Source organism: Lagenorhynchus albirostris, chromosome 19, assembly GCF_949774975.1.
Source record: "Lagenorhynchus albirostris chromosome 19, mLagAlb1.1, whole genome shotgun sequence".
Taxonomy (NCBI): Eukaryota; Metazoa; Chordata; class Mammalia; order Artiodactyla; family Delphinidae; genus Lagenorhynchus; species Lagenorhynchus albirostris.
This window is the reverse complement of record NC_083113.1, coordinates 4,342,656-4,368,983: the sequence shown is the minus strand read 5'-3', so window position 1 is coordinate 4,368,983 and position 26,328 is coordinate 4,342,656. Positions and strand designations below refer to the sequence as shown.

At 42.0% G+C, this 26,328-nt stretch overlaps 1 protein-coding gene across 1 annotated transcript; it reads left to right on the top strand.

Annotated features, from left to right (window-relative positions):
* The first annotated feature begins 416 nt into the window (after window positions 1-416).
* NLRP9 (NLR family pyrin domain containing 9) lies at window positions 417-26,072 on the top strand. The gene is made up of 9 exons (XM_060131983.1): window positions 417-696; window positions 3,256-4,819; window positions 7,947-8,108; window positions 17,379-17,546; window positions 19,502-19,672; window positions 22,015-22,185; window positions 24,092-24,262; window positions 24,670-24,840; window positions 25,940-26,072. Exons 1-9 carry the CDS (start codon window positions 417-419, stop codon window positions 26,070-26,072), a joined length of 2,991 nt encoding a protein of 996 aa, XP_059987966.1.
* The last annotated feature ends 256 nt before the right edge of the window (window positions 26,073-26,328 follow it).

Below are 26,328 nucleotides of genomic sequence, written 5' to 3'. Positions count from 1 at the left end.
ATGCTTCTCAGAAGTGCCCGCAATACACAGTAGGGACACAAGGTCAGAAATACCCTGATTTTTCCTTGCCTGGCCACACTGATAAACCTCAAAGCTTTAGTATGATTTTAGGTAGTTAGAATGCTCCCTGACATTTGATTTAGTATAAACCACATTTTTAGTTGCTAGCACTGAATTCACATACATGATTTCGGAATGTTGAGAAAGGATGGGGTACCTTCCCCAAGTGAAGCTGGGAAGATAGGTTTTAAACAAGAAATGCATGATATCCATCATTTTAAGCCCCTTTACACTGCTGAGATTTAACTCCATAATGACATCATTCTTCCCCAGGTATCACTTAGTCCTTGTTTTTGAGGATCCTCCCCCCACTGCACCCCACTGGAGAAGTCCAAGCTCCACAATCCTGTGACGAGATGGCTGAATCTTTTTTTTCTGACTTTGGTTTGCTGTGGTACCTGGAGGAGCTCAAAAAGGAAGAGTTCTGGAAATTTAAGGAGCTGCTCAAGCAAGAATCTCTGAAATTCAAACTCAAGCCAATCCCGTGGACCGAGCTAAAGAAGGCTTCACGAGAAAATCTGTCACAGCTGTTGAGCAAGCATTACCCAGGAAACCTGGCATGGGATGTGACCCTGAGTCTCTTTCTACTGATCAACCGGGGAGATCTCTGGACGAAGGCTCGGGACGAGATCAGACGTAAGTGTCATGAAAGGGATGCAGCGCAGGGACCCTTGGGGGAAGGTTGGTTTACTGGGAGCTCCTAATAATGAAGGTCACATTGTTAGTGTGTTAGTGGCCATGCCTCCATCAGTTGAGAATGTGTATAGGTCAGTAGGACGCTTGGAAATAGTAGAAGAATTGCAAGCCAACTCTGGTCATTCATGGGCCAATGATGGACTGTGGATGAGTAGTGGCCTGAGACCAATCGTTCCTCTAAGTGTCTGCTCCCCATTTTTCTGTTCCAAGGTGAGTCAATGCTATTCCAGGAGATGACCTGGGACTTAGTGTCTGCACAACCAGGACTGCTGAGATGGAATTCCATGAAGGTTATTGTCCATCCTTTTTTTAAAAAATTTATGCAAACATTTTTTTATTGGAGTATAGTTGATTTACAATGTTGTGTTAGTTTCTCCTGTACAGCAAAGTGAATCAGTGATATATACACATATCCCCTCTTTTTTAGGTTGCTTCCCCATGTAGGTCACATCCTTTTGACCAGACCTGCACAAGAGACTGGGCAGAGTCCTAAGATGAGGAAATCATTATAGAGAACATATGCCCCTGGTGCTATAGGAAGAACTTTTTATGCATAATGTCTTTTCATTCTTACCACGGCTCTGAGGTTTACAAGTGAAAAAGATGCAGGTCAAACGGTGTCTCCTCATGTTAGATGACTTTTCCAAAAGGGACAGAGCTGACCCAAACCAGTTATTTTTGGCTCACTGATGGCTTGGTATCCTCCTCTGGGTGGATACACCGTTTTGTCTCCCCTCAGAAAATAAGATGAGTTGAGTTGTAAATACTGGCAAATAAAAGTGACAAAATATGAGACAAATCACCCATTAAAGTTTTTTTCTCTTTAAATATGTTCTTAGTTATTTTTAGTGTTTCACCTCAAACTGGAGTTCATGACCATAGAAGCTCTCCTGGCATTTCTATGTATTTTTCTGCTCTCCAGATTCTCTCTCTCATGTGTTTTCATGGCTTTATTATGATTTTTTAAAATTGAAGTATAGTTGATTTATAATGTTGTGTTAGTTTCAGGTGTACAGCAAAGTGATTCAGTCATTCATTTATATATATATATATATATATATACGTACATACACATATATATATATTCTTTTTCGTATTCTTTTCTCTTATAGGTTATTACAAAATATTGAGTATAGTTTCCAGTACTATACAGTAGGTCCTTGCTGGGTATTTATTTTATACATAGCAGTGTGTATATGTTAACCCCAAACTCCTAATTTATCCCTCCCCCTCCCTGAAATCACCCACTTTTATAAACAAATCTTCCTCTGTCCCAGAGAGAGAAAGGCTCCCTAATTTCCAAGACTCTTTTCCTAGTCACACATACTTAAACAAAACTAGCAATGCCCTTTGCTCAGAAGACATGCAGAAAGGCCTCACCTACCGTAGTTCATATTTCTTCAATGCAGGGTATGGTCCTTGTCTATGTTTGTAATTTGTTTATCTCCCCTAGTGCATAGCCTTGAACATGGAAGGTACATAATAAGGGCAGGTTGAAAGAATGACAGTTCAAGGGTGCATTTCTGAAATTAAATTGCAATCAGCATGGTCTTAACAGAAATAGTCTAGACTTTATGATTTCAAGTCAGACAACTGAGACAAACACCTGACCCAAATATCTGTTCATTAACCAAATTAGCCAAGTAACATAAACTCTCAACACTTTTCTGTAAAGTAGGCATAGAATGAATCTTAATGGGTTGTTGAAGAGATGGAAGATGAAGTACCAGTGACAACTTTCTCAGCCCCGATTCCTGGGTGGCCCTCAGTAAATAAATAGTAGTGCTTATGAATTCTTGACTGGGGGGGCTAACACCCCTCTTCTAGTTTGAAACGTAATCCCCAAGTATTCACACTTTCTGTAGCCTGTAGCTCTGAGATGGGCTTCCAATCTTGATCAGGTGTTTCCACGGACATGAATTCAGATAGATTTTGGTCTTAACAAAACTGAGTTCAGGAGCCTGGTCCCATGTGGGCATATACATCAGTCTTTGCATGTGTGTCTGAGTAAATCTGTAGAGGTCAATCTGAGTCCCAAGGATGGAGTGTATTTTTTTTTTAATAAGGGCTTTGAGTTACTGTTTATTTTCATGGCCAAGCATGGGCATACATGCATATGTTTATTTTATTTTATTTTTAAAATTTATTTAAATGTATTTAATTTTTGGCTGCGTTGGGTCTTCGTTGCTGCGTGCGGGCTTTTCTCTAGTCGCGGTGAGCGAGGGCTACTCTTCATCGCGGTGCGCGGGCTTCTCATTGCGGTGACTTCTCTTGTTGTGGAGCACGGGTTCTAGGCGCGTGGGCTTCAGTAGTTGTGGCATGCGGGCTCAGTAGTTGTGGCGCATGGGCTTAGTTGCTGTGTGGCATGTGGGATCTTCCCGGACCAGGGATTGAACCCATGTCCCCTGCAATGGCAGGTGGATTCTTAACCACTGTGCCACCAGGGGAGCCCTGGAGTGCATTTTTTAATTGTCTTCTATTCTGTCCCCGTTAACTCAGATAAGCTAAACCCATATAGAAACCACATGAAGAAAAAATTCCGAGACATATGGGAAAAGGAGACCTGCCTTGAAGTTCCTGAGGATTTCTACAAAGAAACCACAAAGGATGAATATGAACAACTGAATGCTGTCTACCTTACTGCAGACAAGCCTGGAAATCCCTCACCCACTGTGATCTTGCAAGGTCCTGAAGGAGTTGGAAAAACAACGCTTTTGAGAAAAGTGATGCTGGAATGGGCGGAGGGAAACCTGTGGAGGGACAGGTTCTCATTTGTCTTCTTCCTCAAAGGCAGTGAAATGAACAGTATTACAGACACGAGCCTAGTGGAGCTCATCTCCAGGGACTGGCCTGAGTCTTCAGAGCCCATCGAAGACATTTTTTCCCAGCCAGAGAGAATCCTGTTCATCCTGGATGGCTTGGAGGAACTGAAATTTGACCTGACGCTTGACGCTGACCTGTGCGGTGACTGGGAGAGGCAACGGCCAACGCAGATTGTCCTGAGCAGTTTGCTGCACAAACAGATGCTCCCAGAATCATCTCTGCTTATCGCCCTAGGAAAGATGGGTATGAAAAAAAATTATTTCTTGTTGTGTCAGACAAAATGCATATGTCTCCCAGGATTCTCTGAACGCCAAAGGAAGCTGTATTTCTCCCATTACTTCCGTGAGAAGAATAAATCCTCCAGAGCCTTCAGTTTTGTGAGAGAGAAGAGACCGCTGTTTGTCTTGTGCAAAAGCCCGTTTGTTTGCTGGTTGGTTTGCACTTGCTTGAAGTGGCAGCTGGAGAAAGGCGAAGACCTGGAGATTGCCTCTGAAAGCATCACTTGTTTGTATGTGTCCTTTTTGACAAATGTATTCAAAGCAGCAAGTGGGAACTGTCCACCTAAGCAGAACAGAACCCGACTACAAAGCCTGTGTACCTTGGCTGCAGAGGGAATGTGGACTCGCACGTTTCTGTTTTGCCCTGGGGATCTCAGGAGGAATGGGGTGTCTGAATCCGACACCTCGATGTGGGTGGACGTGAGACTTCTTCAGAGGAGCGGCAACTGCTTGACCTTCATCCACACGTGTGTCCAAGAATTTTGTGCCGCCCTGTTCTATCTGTTCAAACGACCCAAGGACCGGCCTCACCCAGTCATTGGAAAGGTGACCCAGTTTGTCACAGCAGCCATGAGCGAAGCCTGCTCCCATTTGTCCTGGATGGGGCTGTTCCTGTTTGCATTTTCAACTGAAAAAATAACAAACATGCTGGAGACATCTTTTGGTTTTCCGCTGTCCACAGACATAAAGCAGGAAGTAACTCAAAGCCTTGAAACTTTAAGTCAGTGTGACCCCGGTAAGATGGTGGTGAGTTTCCAGGAATTGTTCAATTGTTTGTTTGAGACCCAGGACCAAGAATTTGTAATCCAAGTGATGAATTTCTTCAAAGAAATTGACATTTATATTGGTACCATTGAAGAACTGACAGTATCTGCGTTCTGTCTGAAACATTGCCAGAGTTTGCAGAAATTTCACCTGTGTATAGAAAATGTCTTTTCAGATGAATCTGGATCCATCTCCAAGTGAGTCCATCTATTAATTCTCTCCCTCTAACCTACACACACACCATATTTATATTTAGCTTGCTCCAACCCCCAAGGGGTATTTCATAAATCACTGTATTTTTGTACTTAAAAACATGGCTTTTGTAGTCAGAAAGACGTTGATTTGAGTTCTCGTACTGCCATTTGCTAGCCGTGTGGCCATGAACTGTGTTTCTTAAGTATTTCTGTCTGTATAATCAGGGGTAAATGTCTTCATAGGGCCAATGTCAAGTTGAAAGGTAAGCAGTTTTTATTGTTGCCAGGACTATGCTGCTTTTTTCCCCTTCCCATAGCATTTTAGCATATCCTGGTGAATCCACTGGGAAGGGATGCTCGGAAGCTTATGCCTAGTTTCCTCTGGATTTTGCCCATGTGTCTTTTCTCTTTGCTGATTTTAGCTTGTATTCTTTCATCAGGCTCAGGCTACCAGCTCACACTTCAGCTCTCAAATACATACCCCCTTTCATGGTCTTTTTTTTTTTAATTAAAGTATAATTCCCTGGCGGTCCAGTGGTTAAGACTCCGCGCTTCCACTGCAGGGGCATGGGTTTGATCCCTGGTTGGCGAACTAAGATCCCACATGCTGCATGGCCTGGCCAAAGAGACAAAAAGTATAATTAACATACAACATTATTAGTTTCAGGTGTACTACATAATTTTCAATATTTGTATATACTGTGGAATGATCACCATAGTAAGTCTAGTTAACATCTGTCACCATACAGAGTTACAGAATTTTTTTTCCAGTGATGAAGACTTTTATATACACCCCAATGTTCCTAGCAGCCTTGTTTATAATAGCCAAGTTATGGAAGGAACCTAAGTGTCCATCAACAGATGAATGGATAACCAGATGTAATATTTATAGATATTGTCAGATATATGGAATATTACTCAGCCATAAAAAAGAATGAAATCTTGTCATTTGTGACAACATGGATGGATCTGGAGGGTATTAAGCTTAGTGAAGTAAGTCAGAGAGAGAAAGACAAATGCTGTACCTTTTCACTTACATGTGGAATCGATTCAAGACAAAACAAACGAGCAAACATAAGAAAACAGAAACAGTATAGATACAGAGAACAAACAGTTCCCACAGGGGAGAGGAGGATGGAGAGGGGGAGGGACAAAATAGGTAAAAGGGACAAAGAGGTATGAATTAGCCATTATGAAATAAAGAAGTCACACGGATGTAATCTACAATGCAGGGAAGAAGTCAATATTTCATCCTAACATAGTATAGTGCGTAACCTATAAAAATAGCAAAGCACTGTGTTGTACACCTGACGTCCATATCATATTGTAAATCGATTGTTGTTCAACAAACTGAAAAAAAGTCATGCAGAACAGCAAGACAGAGAGATCTACTCTCTCAGAAGCTTTCAAATATGCAATTTGGTATTATTAACTGTGGTCTTTACATCCCTGCGACTTATTTATCTTACATCTACCTGTACAGTCATGTTTTTGGACACAGTTCCTCGTTTGCTGATGGGTCACCAAATATCAACCTTTGTCCACATAACAGTCGAGTGTTGTCACCCCAAAGAGGAGGAAACAGAGGCAGAATAATGTTGAATGCTTGCCCAGTGTCACATAACCCACAAGTGTTTCAGATGGGGCTTGATCCTGGTCGCCCTGGCCTCACGGCTCACTTCTTTGACCGCCATGCATGTTGACTCAGTGCATCTGACTGCTTCTCTCCCTGTTCAGGTTTGACTATGACTGTCAGCTTTGAGAGCCTCTGGGAATGGTGTTCTCGTGTGTTGAAAATGTCTTTTTTCTGGTTTTTTACCTGCATTCTTTTTTAAATTTATTTTATTTTGTTTTTATTTATTTAATTTTATTGTTTTGCGGTACGCGGGCCTCCCACTGCTGTGGCCTCTCCCGTTGCGGAGCATAGGCTCCGGACGTGCAGGCTCAGCGGCCATGGCTTACGGGCCCAGCCGCTCCGCGGCATGTGGGATCCTCCCGGACCGGGGCACGAATCCATGTCCCCTGCATCGGCAGGTGGACTCTCAACCACTGTGCCACCAGGGAAGCCCTGCATTCTTTTTTTTTTTTTAAATTTATTTTGTATTGGAGTATAGTTGATTAACAATGGTGTGTTAGTTTCAGGTGTACAGCAAAGCGATTCAATTATACATATACATGTATCTATTCTTTTTCAAATTCTTTTCCCATTTAGGTTATTACAGAATATTGAGCAGAATTCCCTGTGCTATGCAGTAGGTTATTTGTTGTCTATTTTATATACAGTAGTGTGTATGTGTCAGTCCCAAACTCCTACTTTATCCCCTCCCCACCTTTCCCCTTTGGTAACCATAAGTTTGTTTTATAAGCCTGTTGAGTCTGTTTCTGTTTGTTTGTTTTTCTGTTTCTGTTTTGTAATAAGTTCATTTGTATCATTTTTTAAAGATTCTGCATATAGATGATATCATATGATATTTGTCTTTCTTTGACTTACTTCACTTAGTATGATTATCTCTAGGTCCGTCCATGTGGCTGCAAATGGTATTATTTCATTCTTTTTTATGGCTGAGTAATATTCCATTGTATATATGGACCATATCTTTTTTTTTAATACGAACAGCTTTTTAAAAAATATTTATTTATTTATTTAGGCTGTGCCAGGTCTTAGTTGTGGCACGTGGGATCTTCATTGTGGCATGTTTAGTTGTGGCATGCAGGATCTTTAGTTGCGGCCTGTGGGCTTCTTAGTTGCAGCATGTGGAGTCTTAGTTGCAGCATCAAACTCTTAGTTGTGGCATGCATGTGGGATCTAGTTCCTCGACCAGGGATCGAACCTGAGCGCCCTGCATTGGAGGTGCAGATTCTTACCCACTGGGCCACCAGGGAAGTCCCTGGACCACATCTTCTTCATCCGTTCATCTGTCAATGGACATCTAGGTTGCTTCCACATCCTGGCTATTGTAAACATTGCTGCAATGAACACTGGGGTGCCTGTGTCCTTTTGAACCATGGTTTTCTCCAGATACATGCCCAGCAGTGGGATTGCTGGGTCCCATGCTAGCTCTGTTCTTAGTTTTCTAAGGAACTAGTTGAATTGAGCCGCTGGAGAATCACGGTGTTTGTCTTCCTGTAGTACCATCGAGAAGCTCTCCCTCTGGCGGGATCTCTGCTCCGCATTTACTGCCAGCGAGAACTTCCAGATGTTAGATTTGGACAACTGTCAGTTCGACGAGGCCTCCCTGGCGATTCTCTGCAGGACGCTGGCTCAGCCTGTCTGTAAACTCCAGAAGTTCGTGTAAGTCGGATCTTCACCTATTGTTTAAGTCAATAGCAGGGTGGCATTCTTTCTACTCTGTCTTCTTTTGAAAACCCAAGCTACAATCCAGTGTTTCAAAAGAAAATGCTGAGTGCTTTCCTTGATTCAAATGTTTTACTCAGTGAGACACAAACTGTGGACAAACAGAGAGACTTTAAAACTGAATGTGGTCAAGAAGCTCAGTTCCCAGTAGCTACAGCTCAGGTTACAAAGCCTGGATGAGAAAGGACATTTTTTTTTCTGCTGTGAGTGGTCCTTAGAACTATACCTTCCTTCCCATGGCATCAGCTCACTTGTGCACAGCCAGTTAGCTGGGGAGTTGCAAGTTCATGCCGACTTGGAGAAATCTTAAGTTTGTTTAAGAAGCAGAATCGGCATTTTGAGGACATCGGTTTTACCATTGTGTTACAAGACTGCGTGTGTTTTGGTGTAGGGATGTGTTTGAACTGTGGCCCCCGTTTCCATTTCTCTGTAACAGATGTTTTAACTATAGTGACGTGTACAATAACACTTGCTTGGGGAACCTAAGAGGGAACAGTCCTGGTGGTTGGTGATGTTTGCTGGGATGATGATGGACTCAGAATAGATGTTTCCCAGGTAACGCAGGAGGAGGGTGCTGAGGACAGGTGGGAAAAGAGCGTGAAGTTCATAAAAGAGAAAAATAAGAAGAATAGCACAGAGAATAGGTAACATGTATAGAACACTTCTTTGGCACAGAGATGGTTGCTTAATATTAATTTTCTCCTTTGTCTTTGAACCCTCATAACAATCTTGTCATCACCCTTTTACAAAACATGTACCAGAAGCACAGAGAGGCTCACAGTCCTTCTCTGATGTCCTGGTCCAAAGCGGGTTGGAAAAGAATGTCCAGACACAAGGCAGAATGTAAAGAAGACAGAATTTATTAGAGGGCAGTGTCACTACCAGAACAGCGGGCGGACTTCCCAGTCGTCTGGGAGAGTCGGGCCTGTACATGTGCTATTGATCAGTTTTTATAGCCAGAAAACAAAGGAATGGTCTGAGGTGAAAATTTCGTTTACTGACTGGTCCAGGCACATATAGCTTCCTTCTATAGGGTGGGAGTGAGGCAGGCCAGATGCCTTTCCTTATTTGGGACAGGTCCTGTTGCCCAGGTGGGCATCACCCAGGTGGGCTCAGGAATTTCATAACCATGGCAACAGGGTGGGGAGGGCGATTAAGAGTCCAGTAGGGGGTGTAACGCTGGAACTTTTTCAGACAGCGTCATGCTTTGTCCTTGAAGCACCACTGTCCTTGGAGCACCACATCTGATACTTTTTTTTTTTTTTAGGGTAAAAAGAATGCTTTTTATTAAAGGTAGGTAGTCACGGAAAGGAGGTGTTTCTCTAGTGGAGAGACTGCATTTATGTACAGAAATACTTTTTTTTCTATGTAAATTTTTTAAATTTAATTTTTATTTTATATTTGAGTATAGTTGATTCACAATGTTTTGTTAGTTTCAGGTGTACAGCAAAGTCATTCAGTTACACATACAGTCATTCTTTTTCAGATTCTTTTCCCACATAGATTATTACAGAATACTGAGTAGATTTCCCTGTCCTATACAGTAGGTCCTTGTTGGTTATCTATTTTATATATAGTAGTGTGTATATGTTAATCCCAAACTCCTCTAATTTATCCCTCCCTCCACCCCCTTTCCCCTTTGGTAGTAACCATAAGTTTGTTTTCGAAATCTGTGGGTCTGTTTCTGTTTTGTAAATAAGTTCATTTGTATTATTTTTTAAAGATTCCACATATATTTGTCTTTTTCTGTCTGACTTACTTCACTCAGTATGACTATCTCTAGGTCCATCCATGTTGCTGCAAAAGGCATTATTTTGTTCTTTTTTATTGCTGAGTAATATTCCATTGTATACATGTAACACATCTTCTTCATCCATTCCTCTTTCAATTGACATTTTGGTTGTTTCCATGTCTTGGCTATTGTGCATACTGCTGCTGTGAACATAGGGGTGCATGTATCTTTTTGAATTATGGTTTTCTCAGGGTATATGCCCAGTAGTGGGATTGCTGGGTCATATGGTAGTTCTATTTTTAGTTTTTTAAGGAACCTCCATACTGTTCTCCATAGTGGCTGCACCAATTTACATTCCCACCAACAGTGCGAGAGGGTTCCTTTTTCTCCACACCCTTTCTAGCATTTATTGTTTGTAGATTTTTTGATGATGGCCATTCTGACTGGTGTAAGGTGACACCTCATTGTAGTTTTTTTTTTTTATAAATTTATTTATTTATGTATTTACCTTTGGCTGTGTTGGGTCTTTGTTTCCGTGTGAGGGCCCTCCCCAGCTGTGGCGAGCGGGGGCCACTCTTCATCGCGGTGCGCTGGCCTCTCACCATCGCGGCCTCTCTTGTTGTGGAGCACAGGCTCCGGACGCGCAGGCTCAGCAGTTGTGGCTCACAGGCCCAGTTGCTCCACGGCATGCGGGATCTTCCCAGACAAGGGCTCGAACCCGCATCCCCTGCACCGGCAGGCAGACTCTCAAACCACTGCTCCACCAGGGAAGCCTCCTCATTGTAGTTTTGATTTGCATTTCTCTAATAATTAGTGATGTTGAGCATCTTTTCATGTGTTTCTTGGCCATCTGTATGCCTTCTTTGGAGAAATGTCTATTTAGATCTTCTGCCCATTTTTTGATTGGGTGGTTTGTTTTTTTGATATTGAGCTGTACAGCTGTTTGTATATTTTGCAGATTAATCCTTTGTTGGTTGGTTCGTTTACAAATATTTTCTCCCTTCTGAGGGTTGTCTTTTTGTTTATGGTTTCCTTTTCTGGGCAAAAGCTTTCAAGTTTAATTAGATCCCATTTGTTTATTTTTGTTCTTATTTTCATTACTCTAGGAGGTGGAGAGATTTTTTTAAAATAATAAATTATGCCTTGAAGTCTTTTTCATGATTTCCCATCATTAGGAAAATATTCAGAATCTGAGCTTTTCCCTTCCTTCTCTCTGGTTTATCCTTCACCGGCTTCCCCATCGTATGCTGTGGCCCACGGAACTTAACTTTCTTTCAAACCCCTGATGGAGCTCATTCCTGACTCAGAATGTTTGTTCCAGCTGCTCTCCTTTCCGGTCAGTCTTTCCCTAGACTTCCACCAGGCAAGCTCTTCCAAATGCCTTCTCTGACCACCCTTCCCCCCAGTTAAGCAGCCCGGACCCCCAGCCCAGCCACTCTAGAACCTCATCCTATGTTTGATTTCAGTATCAGTTACGAAATTGCCACTCTTCTGTTGTAATTGCCTCCAAGCAGAAGGTAAGCTCTGGGTTCTGGGTCCTGGACTGTCATATTCGTGTCTATATACACCCAGCACCCTGGTATCTAGTTGGAACTTAAGTATTTGTCCAGTGAAGAGAATGAACAGGTAGTTTGGCGTGATTGCAGAGATTAAGGATTGCTCTTTGAAGTGAGAAGATCTTGAGTTAGTAAGTAGCTCTTTGACCTGGAGCACCCTTGAAATGCCTTGCCTTTCTTTTGCTACCTATTTCCCACCTTGTACCATTTATCTCCCGTGTAGATACCATGTGGTATCAGGTTGTAACTGACAAGCGTGTGCCTCTTTTAGAAACATTTGCCAATTTCTTAGCTCATTCTTGCTTCTGTGACTCATTGTTTCCAGCTGAATTCATTGTGCATCCTATGTCACTATACCAAGAGCTTTTCCAAGAGTCTCTACCGGGAGCAAATTTGAGTCAAAAGTTTGAGTAAACTTGAGTCTAAAACCATCTCCCTTGCAACTGTATCCTTTAATGATGACAATACATGTTGAATATTAAACCTTTTTTCCCTTGTTTCTTTGAATTCTATTGATTTTTTTCTTAAATTCAGCCTTTTTTTGAACATCTTTATTGGAGTATAATTGCTTTACAATGTTGTGTTAGTTTCTGCTCTATAACAAAGTGCATCAGCTATATGTATACATATATCCCCATATTGCTCCCTCTTGCATCTCCCTCCCACCCTCTCTATCCTACCCCTCTAGGTGGTCACAAAGCACCAAGCTGATCTCCCCGTGCAATGCAGCCGCTTCCTACTATCAGCTCTTTTAAAAAAACAATTTTTTGGGGGGTGGGGGCACACCATGTGCTTGTGGGATTTTAGTTCCCCAACCAGGGATAGAACCCAGGCCCTCCTCAGTGAAAGCACAGAGTCCTAACCACTGGACCCCCGGGGAATTTCCTTAAATTCAGCTTTGCAGATATAGATTTTTTCCCAGTTTTTATCAAGGTGTAATTGACATAGAACATTGTATTCACTTTAGGGGTAATTGACATAGAATTGTATTCATTTTAGGTGTAATTGACACAGAACATTGTATTCATATTAGGTGTAATTGACATAGAACATTGTATTCATTTTAGGTGTAATTGACATAGAACATTGTATTCATTTTAGGTGTAATTGACATAGAACATTGTATACATTTTAGGGGTAATTGACATAGAACATTGTATTCATTTTAGGGGTAATTGACATAGAACGTTGTACTCATTTTAGGGGTACATTGTGATGATTCCATACATGTATATATTGCAGTGATCACCACAAGAAGTTTATTTAGTTAACATGTATTGCCCTACATGTGTAGTTACAATTTTTTTTTTCTTGGGATGAGAACTTTTAAGATCTACTCTCTTAGGAACTTTCAAATATATAATACAGTGTTGTTAACAATAGTCACCATTAGACCTCCAGGACTTATTTATCTCATAACTGGAAGTTTATAACTTTTGACCACTTTCTACCATTTCATCCTCCCAACCCACAATCTCTGGCAACCACCCAATATTTATGTTTAGTGTTTTTCTAAGATCCCATATAGAAGTGAGATCATATAGTGTCTTTCTCTGAATTATTTCACTCCCAGATGTAGAGATTGATCATTTCCATTGTTCAGTTATAGATCATCTTCTAAAAAAAATCCTCGGTTTTGGTAGTGCTTAGGTTTCTTGTTTATCCCTAATAGTCTCCAAATTTCAATATTATGGATCCCTGTGGGAATTTTGTTTAACCTAATTTCTGGCTCTCACTGGGGCCCTTTCAATCTTAGAACTGACAAATGATTAATAAAGAAAATAATTTGGGGGAAGGCTTGTGCTTAAGTTTAGGAAAACGATCAGGATTGCTTTCTCTGTTACAGTAGGGAGGTAAAACTTGAAACCATTCCTTTTAACATCAACAAGATAAACTTAAGATTTTTATAGAGTTAGGACACAAAATGTGAAGAAAAGATTAGCAAGCTTATAAAATATTTTTATATCAATGATTATTCATTGTGTCAGGTTTTTACACTAACCATTGTTTGATTCACTTACTCCATCAAGGTAAGAGCTCTTTAAATCTCAGGCAAAGAGATTAGATGTCCACTTAGCTCTCACTATAGCACTCAGCATGTCCGGCAACTATTACAGGTATTTCACAGGATTAGCTCATTATATGCCTTTAATTACTTAATGAGGTGGTCAGTCTCAGTACCTCCTGGTACACACTAGAAAACCACAACCTGGGAGGATTCAGAAACATGCCCAAGGTCACACAGATGGCAAGAGGTGGAGCCAGGAGTTGAACCCATCAGCCTGGCTCCAAGGTTGCATGGTTCTTAGTTCACCAACATTATAAGTTGCTGATGGTTGAGATTCTGCTCTTCTTGCTTTTTTTAAAAATTTTTATTGGCATATAGTTGATTTACAGTGTTGTATTAGTTTCAGGTGTACAGCAAAGTTAATCAGTTATATATATACATATATCCACTTTTTTTTTTAGATAATTTTCCCATATAGGCCATTGCAGAGCATTGAGTAGAGTTCCCTGTGCTATACAGTAGGTCCTTATTAGTTATCTGTTTTATATACAGTAGTGTGTGTGTGTCAGTCCCAATCTTCCCATTTATCCCTCCCCTTCCTACCCCCCTTTTTGCTCTGTTAACTTTTTCCTTAACTCTAAGGAAAGCAAAAAAAACCCAACAAACTGCGTTACTGCCAACACTTCCATTTTAGTCTGTCTCCTTTCCAAGAGGTTGCTGATACGCGCTGATGATGTAGATGGTGACAATTATTGATTAGATGTTCACCCTTGTGGTTGTTTTCCGTTTGTCTGCTGACTCAACGCTTACTGCCGGCCCGGTGTCGGAGTCCACTGCAGCTGCCCGGCCTGTGAATCACGGTGTGTTCAGTGGCAAGGTGGCTCAGAGGACCTGCTGACGCCCCCATTTCTCACAGGTGTCACCGGCACATCAAGGGCCTTCCCTGTCTTTCCATGGTAGCGCTTCTCCTTGTTCACTGGGCCAGCCTGTCTTCTCCTGACAGTACTAACCCCCTCCCTCAAATCCCTACAAGTCCCACCCTGCTGTCCTGGGCTGCATCCATCTTTGGGCAGGAAGTGCCTTGGGTATTGTTCATACGTTTAGGGCATCACTCTGCCAGGAATTCCTTCAAGTCTTCCAGGCTGTTGGGTCCCTCACACCTGTCTTTTATTTCTGGCCAATGCATAATTCACATTTTAGTGCTTGAACATGGCAGAATATTTACTTTGTTATTTCTCAAAGTCGTCGATTAGGAGGGGAGAAGTCAGGGTACACTTAAATCATGACACCGAGAGCCACGCTGTGTGGTATGTATTTATAAATCATATATAAATTTTTAAAAAGTATATATATATTATACATTTAATATATGTTATTAAAAAATCAAAACCTGGGACTTCCCTGGCAGTCCAGGGGTTAAGACTTCTTCCAGTGCAGGGGGTGCGGGTGCAGGTTCCATCCCTGGTCAGGGAGCTAAGATTCCACATGCCTCATGGCCAGAAAAACAAAACATAAAAAAGAAGGAATACTGTAACAAATGTGGGATAGGGAGGGTGGGAGGGAGGGAGACGCAAGAGGGAAGAGATATGGGAACATATGTTTATATATAACTGATTCACTTTGTTCTAAAGCAGAAACTAACACACCATTGTAAAGCAATTATACTTCAATAAAGATGTTAAAATAATAATAATAAACAACCTACTAAACAAATGGGTGAAAAAATATATAAGTAAATCAATAAAGTAAGTGCAAATAAAAGATAATGAAAAAAAATGATCCACATCCAAAAAAAATCTTAAAAAAAACCCCTAAAAAATCAAAGCCTGATCATGTTCCAGGAACTATAATAAATGATGATTTCTTAACCATCATGACCCTCTCTACTTGTTTCATGAAGAAACTCCACCATTAAGTTAATTTGCCCAACCTTGCAAAATATCCAGGGGAAAAGCAAATATTCTAATGTGGTTTTCTCTATCTCAGGAGCCTGAGTCTTGAACCATGACCTGTTGGGTTGGTTACAAATTTCGTTTGGGTGTTCCCGTAACATCTTACAGAAAACCTGAACGAACTTTTTGGCTGACCCAATGTATTGTCTCCTTTGTATTTATTTTATTTTTTATTTTAACTTTTAAAAATTGTCTCCTTTAAAAAGAAATCCGTTTTTTTTAAACTCAGAAATTTTATTTCAGTACGAATTTCAATAGTACATCATATGTTCCATATAAATTCAACCCAAGTTGTTACTTTCTATTTTTAGCTACTAGTAATTCTATTTATTTATTTTTTAAAATTTGTATTGGAGTATAGTTGCTTTACAATGTTGTGTTAGTTTCTACCACACAGTAAAGTGAATCAGCTATATGTATACATATATCCCCTCTTTTTTGGATTTCCTTCCCATTTAGATCACCACAGAGCACTGGGTAGAGTTCCCTGTGCTATACAGCAGGTTTTTATTAGTTATCTATTTTATACATATTAGTGTATATATGTCAATCCCAATCTCCCAGTTCATCCCACCCCCACTTCCCCCCTTGGTAACCATGTTTGTTCTCTACATATCTGTCTCTATTTCTGCTTTGCAAATAGGTTAATCTGTACCATTTTTCTAGATTCCACATATAAGCGATATTATACAATATTTGTTTTTCTCTCTCTGACTGACTTCACTCTGTATGACAGTCTCTAGGTCTGTCCACATCTCTGCAACTGGCACTATTTTGTTCCTTTTCTTTTAAAAAAATTATTTATTTATTTATGGCTGCGTTGGGTCTTCGTTGTTGGGCTGTCTCTAGTTGTGGCGAGCGGGAGCTACTCTTCTTTGCGGTGCGTGGGCTTCTCATTGTGGTGGCTTCTCTTGTTGTGGAGCACAGGCTCTAGGCAAGTGGGCTTCAGTAGTTGTGGCGCACAGGCTCAGTAGTTGTGTTGCCCTGGCTTAGTTGCTCCGTGGCATGTGGGATCTTCCCGGACCAGGGCTCGAACTGTGTCTCCTGCATTGGCAGGTGGATTCTTAACCACTGCGCCACCAGGGAAGCCCCCTATTTTGTTCCTTTTTCTTTTCTTTTTTTTTTTTTTTTTTTTTTTTTTTTTTTTTTTTTTTTGCGTTATGCGGGCCTCTCACTGTTGTGGCCTCTCCCGTTGCGGAGCACAGGCTCCGGACGCGCAGGCTCAGCAGCCATGGCTCATGGGCCCAGCCGCTCTGCGGCCTGTGGGATCTTCCCGGACCGGGGCACGAACCCGTGTCCCCTGCATCGGCAGGCGGACTCTCAACCACTGCGCCACCAGGGAAGCCCTTTTGTTCCTTTTTATGGCTGAGGAATATCCCATTGTATATATGTACCACATCTTCTTTATCCATTCCTCTGTTGATGGACATCTTATAGAAAACCCAAGCAAACTTTGTGGCCGACCCAATATATTGCCTCCTTTTTATTTATTTTATTTTTTATTTTAGCTTTTAAAAATTGTCTCCTTTTAAAAACAACCTCAGTTTCTAAACAGGAGTGGAGCCTTTCCTTGGGGAAGAGTCTGGCTTGGCACGCAGTAATTTGAATACGTGTGTCTCTGTTGGATGGGAAGCACCGAGCCAGGCCTGGGATGCAAGGAGGTCCACACATGGTATTTCTCCCCTCATGGTGCTTAGAGGTTAATATGGGGTAAGTTTGATTCTCTTCCCTTATAGCATCTGTGGTAGTATTCAGAAGTGGAAGGACTTCGCAGAAACAGGGACCATCTCATCTGGCGTCTGAAGATCCCGGAGAGAATTTATAGGGAGCAGTAACCAGATACCCCCCAAAAAATTTTGGGAGCCTAAGCATGGAAAGTAGGAAGAACTGTGCAACAGGTATTTTGCTCTGTGCTTGGACTTCATTGCATGAGTTACCGTATTTCCTCATCTTTTGCAGGTATAACTTTGCTTCGAACCTTGCAAATAGCCTATACTTCTTTAAGGCCATTCTTCATAACCCTCATTTGAAATACCTGAACCTCTATGGCACTGGCCTCTCCTATATGGACGTCAGGCAGCTGTGTGAGACGCTGAAACACCCAGTGTGTAACATAGAAGCACTGCTGTAAGTCTCGGGGTTGTCCACGATATATTTTTTTTTCCAGTGTGAACTTTGCAGTTCGAATATGCCCATCTTCTTTTGTGTCTTTGTCTGTTACTTATTTCACCACTACCATCTCAATATGGGTAGACCTCCTAGTAAGATGAGGATGGATGGATTCTAAAGGACAAGGCTTTCTCTCAGGTCTGTCCCATCTTTCCTTTCTCTGGTACTCACTTGAATTACTTCTCATGGACACCTTATCTGATTCTCCTTGGCTCTGCTCTCAACCGACCATACCAAAACTGTAACTCCAATTTCTTTTTCCTGAAGATAGAGAAACTTAAAATGAGAAAGTTTACGGATGATCACAAGTGTGATCTTGTAACTGCCAGATGAGAACGTTGAGGCTGGAGGGAAAGTGATTTGCCCAAAGTCACTTCTTCATCTTGAAAATGATCTGGGATGCCCTTAGTGTCACTGGGTGATTTCTTAAACAGGCTCAATCCGTTTTTCAGCAGGAAGAACAAAAGGGAGTAACAGAAGTAGCAATAAACAAAAACAACTCATTAAACCGACCAAGAGAATACACTGTTCTCTCCACCAGTAATATGATAATCACATACACTTGGTTAATTTCACCTGTCAAGATTCATCAGGAGAGACAGGGTCCATGAATAAGAGTTGTTTGAACATACAGCCTTGTTATTGACCCTATCTAGCATTCTAGCTGTTTCCGTATCATAACAATTCTTTTCTTCTACACTAGCTCTCTCTACTCAGGGGGAGCTTACAAAATTCCTTAGTATTGGCCCTGTTTCACATTATGCCATTGGCATAGAGTGTTTCATTTTACATGGTTAGCATAAGACTTGGATAACAGATCTAGGAAACCAGGAGTCAGTTGTACACAGCTTATAGGTAGAATCTTTGCTTCTTTGGGGTAGACCAACTGTGCTCTTGCCTTCAGTTTGGTATTTTGGGAGTGGGAAGTCCTCAAAATCAGGTTCTCTCCAGCCCAATAATTCTCAACAGAGGATAGTTTCATCCTCTGTTAGGAGGTGTCCATATCTAGAGACATTTTTTTTTTCCATAACAAGGAAGATTTCATTTAAGATGATCGCGGGACTTCCCTGGTGGTCCAGCGGTTGAGACTTCACCTTCCAATGCGGGGGGTGTGGGTTCGATCCTTAGTCGGGGAACTAAGATCCCACATGCCTTGCTCCAAAAAGCCAAAACACATAAAAAATAGGGGCAATATCGTAACAGAGTCAATAAAGACTTTAAAGATGGTCCACATCAAAAAACATTTTTTTAATTAAAAAAAAGATTTTGCAGTAGGAAGGAGTTAAGACTATTGCAATAGGAAAGAAAGTTGAACTCACTCTGCTCAAACAGAAGAGGGGTGAGCTAGTGGAAAAAGCACTTTAGGGAGGAGCTTGTTCTAAATGATTAGGTCACTAGTGTTTGTTAATTGTGGAGGCAGTTTTGATGGTCATGATTACATGGGAAGGATGCTCTAGACATCTGGTGGGTAGAGGTCAGGGATGCTGTTCAACATCCTACAACACACAGGAAGCCCCCACAGTAAGGAATGATCTAGCCCGCAGTGTCAACAGTGCTGAGGTTGAGAAACCTGCTCTAGCCCATGAGATGTTCTTTTAAGCTGCATTAAGGCTCAGACCAGGGTTTCTCAACCTTATCACTACTGATGATAAATAATCAGGTAATCAGACTCATTGAGGTCCAGATCATTTTTTGCTGTGGACGGCTGTCCACAGCATTGTTGAGAAGCACGGGCTCAGACGTTTTCCTAACTTGCTGCTTTCCTAAAGCAATAAGGGATTCGTGAGGAGAGTCATGTAATTACATCCGTGCTTTTACAAAGTCTGGAGCTGGCGGGTGCGGGATTAGGAGCCAGGATGTGGTCCAGGGTCAGTTGTGCATACGCCATTCCACCACATGTGTCTCTCGTGTAGGTTGGGAAAATGTGACATCACGGACGAAGCCTGCGAAGACATCGCCTCTGTTCTCGTCCATAACAAGAAGCTGAAGCTTCTCTCCTTGGTAGACAATCCCCTGAAGGACGAAGGAGTGAGGGTGTTGTGTGACGCCCTGAAGGATCCAGCCTGTGCCCTGGAGGCACTGCTGTGAGTCAGCATGGGGGAGGGGAGCCCTGGGGGAGGGGGCAGACGGCAGAGCATGCCCATGGACCCTGAACGGTCCAGCAGAATGGAGCAGGTACAAATATTTGCCCCCCAGAGGAGCCACGAGGTTGAATTCAAGAGATGTAAGACTAGCCCTTAGACGCCTGGCATCTAATTTGGAGCCCAGTAAATCTTGGTGATCATGAAGAAGGATGATGTCTCTGTAGGTGTACTGGGGGCTGGGGAGAGGGACAGTATAAATAATGAAGAAAAAGGAATTCATGTGATTACTTGCCAGTGTGGGGTTGCATAGGTTCTAGGTTATCGCTGGGAACAATGTCTCCACTTCTTTCTTGTTGCTAAGATATAAAACAAACTGCTTCCTTGTTAGGGGCAAGAGAAAGGGTTTTCTATTTACCCAGTGAGGCCACAGGAGAAACTCAGTGCTAAATAAAAAAATGCCTTAAAGTACGGTACAGGTGCAAGAACACCCAAGTCTATGGAAGCGAATAAGTCGTCTAGAAACAAAACTTTTCTTTGTGTGTATGTGCGTGCACAGGTGTGTATGTGTATATAGACCCGTGTATTACATACCCACCCAAAGTGGTATTTACCGTAGAAGGTGAGAATATTATTACTCAGATGAGTTTTTAGACTGTAAGGGAAAATCCAAACTAAAATAAGGTCCAGGAACATTAAACATTAAAACCAAACTAGTAAAAAAATAAGGAACAAATTCTGCACTATAAAGATTAGACCAAAAAATCTTTAGAGATACAAAAGAAATGACATATTGGAAGATGAAAGGATTTGGCTATTAAATCCTGTGTGATATTATACAATAAGTAGCATTAAAGTGTATTCAACAACTGGTCACTTAACCGGGCTGTGTTTATCTAAGAGTTCTTCAAAATACATCATTTAAATTTTTTGTTGTTTTTAAACTTGAATCTTTATTCCTTAAAAATGAAAGACTACTAAAGATGCAAGAAAGTCACTAGTAATTTTAAAAGAAAAAAATGTTCAACCCTTTTTTTTAAACTTTATTTTGAACTAGTTTCAAAATAAAAACAAGACTTGCAGAAAAGTTGGAAAAATAGCACAAAAATTCTCTTATAGCCCTTACCCCAATCCACTAATGTTCAACCTATTTTTAGTAGTTAATATTTTTAATATTTAAATATTTAATACCCTTTTAAACAAAAGCGCAAATTTAAAAAATATATTCCACTTGGCCAGAATTCTGCAAAATGGGCAAGTTTATAGTATGATCGAAAGCACTAAGTTTGTTTTGCAAAGTAGGTTGGCTAATAAATCAAGAAACAAATGAAAAGTCTATTTAATAATAAACCTCAGAACTTCCAAAAATTTTTGATGCAAGGTGTTAATTCCGTATAACTTAAAATGGCAGAAAGTATAAAAATACAAATGCAGAGATTCAGGAAATGTATAATTGTAGGGTCATGGAACCGTCAGAGATTATATTATGTAACCATTAAAGTCTTAATTTTTTTAAATGTTAGAGAAAGCATATTTCATCCAAAAAAGTAGGAATCAGTTGCTTATTGTCTGATTTCAAAAATTCAAAAACTGAAAGGGAAAGCCCACCATGAGTGAGTAGTGTTTGCTAATCAAAGAATTGAGTATACTTCCTGCCAAAGGTGACATTCTGAGATGCCCCTGAAGGGGCCAGGGAGGTAACGGGAGTCAGTGGGTGGATGGGGGAGCTGGTGGAGTGAGGTGAACTGGACCGTGCCTGCCCCACCCAAGGTGGGTTCCTGATCCTTTCCACCTGTTATTTGCCGTGTAACCATCTGCTGTGGAGTCCCAGGTATCTGGCTTGTGTGTGATAGTTAGAAGTGTAGAATTCCGCATGAAATGTCAGCTAAACCAACTACATTCAGAGGTCATATTCAGTCTTGATCTGCCCGGTTGCAACTTGTATCATATGTTTCCCTCTATTTTCTAGATTCCCAATGTTGAATAGACAAGAACTCATAACCACAAATTTTTTAAAATAACATTTTAAAAGAAGAATGTGAAATAGGATGTTGTCCAGCTATTACAAATAATAAGCACACTGTGTCACAGAGAAGGGATGATTTTGTCCAAGTTCATCCAGCTGGTGGTGATCTGACTTGGAACTGGGATCTGAGATTCCGTTCCCCAGTTTGGGACCCTGTAGTCCACATCCTTCTGTATTTCCACACCTGCTGCACATTTTAATCCTCCTATTTTTTCTAAGTGACCACGAAGTACAAGAAAGTTTTTACATGGAGTTTCATGAAAATATGACGCTATAGAGCTTAAGTAGGTTGACGGATGAAGTATGTGTGTCTTTGCAGATTGACGTACTGTTGCCTCACCTCTGTAGCCTGCGACTACATCTCCCAAGTCCTTCTGTGCAACAAATCCCTGTCTTTTCTCGATCTGGGGTTAAATTTCCTGGAAGATGATGGAGTGATAACGCTATGTGAATCACTGAAACACCCGAACTGCAACCTAGAGGAGTTGTGGTAGGTCTGGCTGTGATTTGCTTGAATGTCAGCGTTTCCTTTTTGGCTGTGGGCATCCTGGGAAGGAAACAGGAAGGGGGGAAAAGCATGGAGTCTGCTGAAGAAAAAAAAAAAACTAGGCTACATGTTTATCCCACGTGATATCTCTGGGGCTCGCTGATGCGTGTGTGTCTTGACTCTAGGGCTTGTCAGGACTCGGTAGGGTCTGCTACTCTGGAGTTGGATCTCTGCCCTTGGAGAGACCGGAAATGGAGTCCCAGGTGCCCTAAACTAGCTGTGTGACCTTGTGAGGGTTCCTCACCTCTCCCCAAGTGTAACGTGAGGATAATTATATTTCCCACCTCAAAAGATGGAGGTGGGGTGGTGGGATGAACTGGGAGATCGGCATTGACATATATACACTCCTATGTGTAAAATAGATAACTGATGAGAACCTGCTGTATAGCACAGGGAACTCCACGTCTCTGTACAGTAAAAACTAACACTGTAAAACAACTGTACCTCAATTAAAAAAGCAAAGATGGAGGCGACCACTGGGAATAATGCACATAAAGTGCTATCATCGCTGGCTGGCCCATCGGAGCACGCAGTGAACGGCACAGCCTGAGGATCAGTCGTTCCTTTTACCGGGCAGATGAGGTAAATCGGTAAACGAAACCCTCTGTCGTCCCTGTTTCCACGGAGTGGCGTGCACACACATCGATACACATACACCCACATGGAGGCACACACCTGTGAGTGTGAAGTTGCCAGTATGTGTGCATATCTGCATCTATCGTGGTTTCTCAGTCAGCACTATTGACTATTTTAAATTAATTTTTACTGGAGGAGAGTTGATGTACAATGCGGTGCTGGTTTCTGCTGTGCAGCAAAGTGAGTCAGTGACACATATATCCGCTCTTTCTTATATTTTGTTCCCGCAGAGGTCATTACAGAGTATTGAGTAGAGGTGCTGTGCTAGGCAGTAGGTCCTTATTAGTTACCTAGTTTATATATAGTAGTGTGTACAGGTCAATCCCAATCTCCCAATTTATCCCTCACCCCTCTTTTCCCCCTGGTAACCATAAATTTGTTTTCTACAACTGTAACTCTATTTCTGTTTTGTAGATAAGTTCATTTATACCCTTTTTTTAGATTCCGCATATAAGCGATATCATATGCTATTTGTCTTTCTCTGTCTGACTTACTTCACTCAGTAGGACAATCTCTAGGTCCATCCATGTTGCTGCAATGAACATAGGGTTGCACGCATCTTTTTGAGCTATGGTTTTCGCCAGATATAAGCCCAGGAGTGAGATTGCTGGGTCATATGGAAGCTCTACGTCGTGAGCTTGGGGGCAGGAGATACGTAGGAGATATAATATGAAATGCTCAGTGAAGTCCTCAGCGTGGTGACATTTGTACAGAGACTTGGAGGGAGTAAGGGGGCAGCCCCGCTGGTATTTGGACCAAGAGTATGACGGGCAGCAAGAGCAGAGGCCCCAGGGGGAGAGACCAGGCAGCACAGGAGAGACAGGAGAGACAGGAGAGACAGGAGAACTGCAGGGAGCCTGGGCAGAGTGAAGAAAGTGGAGAAGTGGAGACGTTGTTTCATCTCTACCGTCATCATCATCTTAGGAGTACATGAGTATTTCTACCTTTACAGGAATAAGTGAACATAAGTGAAGCCATTCCAGATTGGACCTCATGATCGTATATATCTGTGTGTATATGGACCTCATGGTCGTATATATCTGTGTGTATATGGACCTCATGATCGTATATATCTGTGTGTATATGGACCTCATGATCGCATATATCTGTGTGTATATGGACCTCATGAGCGTATATATCTGTGTGTATATGGACCTCATGATCGTATATATTTGTGTGTATAGGAGAATTTTGTGTATTTTTTTTCCTCCAGGTTGGTGGGCTGTTGCTTCACTTCTGTTTGCTGTGTGGACCTCGCTGCTGTTCTTATTCACAGTGAGAAACTAAAAACCCTGAAACTAGGGAACAATAAGATATATGATGCTGGTGTCAAACAGTTATGTGAAGCTTTGAAGCATCCTAAGTGTAAATTAGAGACTCTTGGGTGAGTGTCCAGTGATGTTGGGAAAGCTTACCTACTTCAAGAAGAGGAAAAGCTAGAGGATTAAAGGGATGAAGGGGAAGCATGTTTGAAAACAAGTGTGTCTGGAACAATCTGATAAGTAAAATGCCAGCCGTGAAACCAGGGTTTGCTCACGCCTGGCACGGCTGATATCTGGGACTGGGTGGTTCTTTGCTGTGTGGGGAAGCGGGCTGTTCTGTGCATTGTGGGATGTTTAGCTGCATCTCTGGCCTCTCTCCACCCATGAGATGCTAGTAGCACTCCTCGTGTGTGTCAGATGTCTCCAGACACTGCCACATGTGCCCCCGTGGAGGAGGACGTGTCTAGATGGCAAAGTCTCCTCTCAGAGGCGTGGAATCCGCATTTCGAGGTGGTGTTTCCCCGTGCAGGTTGGAGATGTGTGAACTCACCTCTGCCTGTTGTGAGGACCTGGCCTTGGCTTTCACTCTCTGCAAATCACTGAGGTGCGTGAACTTGGAATGGATTAGCATGGACCGTGATGGGGCGGTGGTGCTGTGTGAAGCCTTGATCAGGCTGGAATGTGGCCTGCAGACGCTTGGGTGAGTGGACACTGTTTCCCCCGGTGGTGAGTGACCTCAGAGGGAGGTTAGACTGCCGTGGGTTTGCCCCGCATGGGCATGGTTCACATTTGGGCTGGAGATTTCTTTGCTATGTGGAGCTGTCCTGTGCATCACAGGAGGTTGGGTAGCATCTCTGGTCGCTGCCCACACATTCCATTCCCCGGGACACCTCCCTCCAGTCATGATGATCAAAAATGGAAACTTCAGGGACTTCCCTGGTGGTCTAGTGGTTAGGACTCTGCATTTTCGCCGCTGTGGCCCTGGTTCAATCCCTGGTTGGGGAACCGAGATCCTGCAAGCCACGTGGCCAATAAAAACAAAACAAAACAAAAAACTTCAAAATTGCGGAGAGACAAGATTTTAATTGTTCAATCAAAAGAGAGAGATTGTGCAATATGATAGAGGTGTTAGTTAACGCTGTGGTGGTAATCATTTTGCAATACGTAAACGTATCGAACCAATGCATTGCACACCTTAACCTAACACAATGTTGTGTGTCAATTATATCTCAATGAAATTTTAATTAACTAACTTTTAAAAAGAATGCCTATCACATCTATTCCCTGAAAATTTTTTAAAGGCTCCTGGCATTGTCAAATGTCCCCCGAGAGGCAAAATCACCCCCAGGCAAGAATGATGGCTTTCCTGTAAACACCATCTCCTATTTACCTTGCCCACAAAGACGTAACCCCAACTCAGAGCTGGAAGGGGTTCCGTAAAGGACCGAGCGGAGTCTTGACCCAGAAGTACATTTCCTCAAGAGTAGCAGTTAATATTGTTTGGAACATTATGTTTGCATTTAGAGCGTGTGTAGTTGATGTCTGTAGAATGAATATGTGAATGCCTTCCGTTTGCCCCAACCCCGATGACCTGCAGAGGATAAACAAAACGGTTCACATTCCTCTTCCTCACTTTCCTAGTCTCTAGGAAAGTTTCGTGCATTCTTTGCACAGTCAGTACAACTCTCCCAGCCGTTTCTAGGAAAGAGTGGAGAGGAAGTAGCCACTGGGGTGTAGAGAGGCCAACCATCATGGGTCAAGTCAAGAAAACTCTTTTTTTTTTTTTTGTATTTTCCCAGCCTGAATAAATCTTCCTATGATGAGGAAATTCAGATGCTGCTGACAGAGGTAGAAGAGACGAACCCCCAGCTGACCATTTCACACAGTCTCTGGACTGATTACGAGCACAGGATCAGGGGTGTGATTGGCTGACAGGGAAGGTCCTGAAGTAATCTTCTCACAAAGGCTTCCCCTTGGTTGCAATGGGCGTTTCTCCTCCTGACACACCCTGTCCTGTAAATTGTTCGCCAGGGCAGTGGGGACTGTAATTTCAGAGCTCTTCCTTCACAGTATTCTAGCAATATGATTGTGGGATGTGCTGTCTGTGCCTAAGTCCTCTATGCCCCATCTTTAAAGTTCCCATCCTGCCTCACAATATTTAGAAGAACAAATACATTAAATGGGTAAA

Bases quoted from the DNA above. Each gene is read 5' to 3' on its own strand.
- NLRP9 (XM_060131983.1), top strand. From the start codon at position 417: ATGGCTGAATCTTTTTTTTCTGACTTTGGTTTGCTGTGGTACCTGGAG. The intron at 4,820-7,946 runs GTGAGTCCATCT...GTCTTCCTGTAG, and splicing joins GAATCTGGATCCATCTCCAA to TACCATCGAGAAGCTCTCCC. The intron at 19,673-22,014 runs GTGAGTCAGCAT...GTGTCTTTGCAG, and splicing joins TGTGCCCTGGAGGCACTGCT to ATTGACGTACTGTTGCCTCA.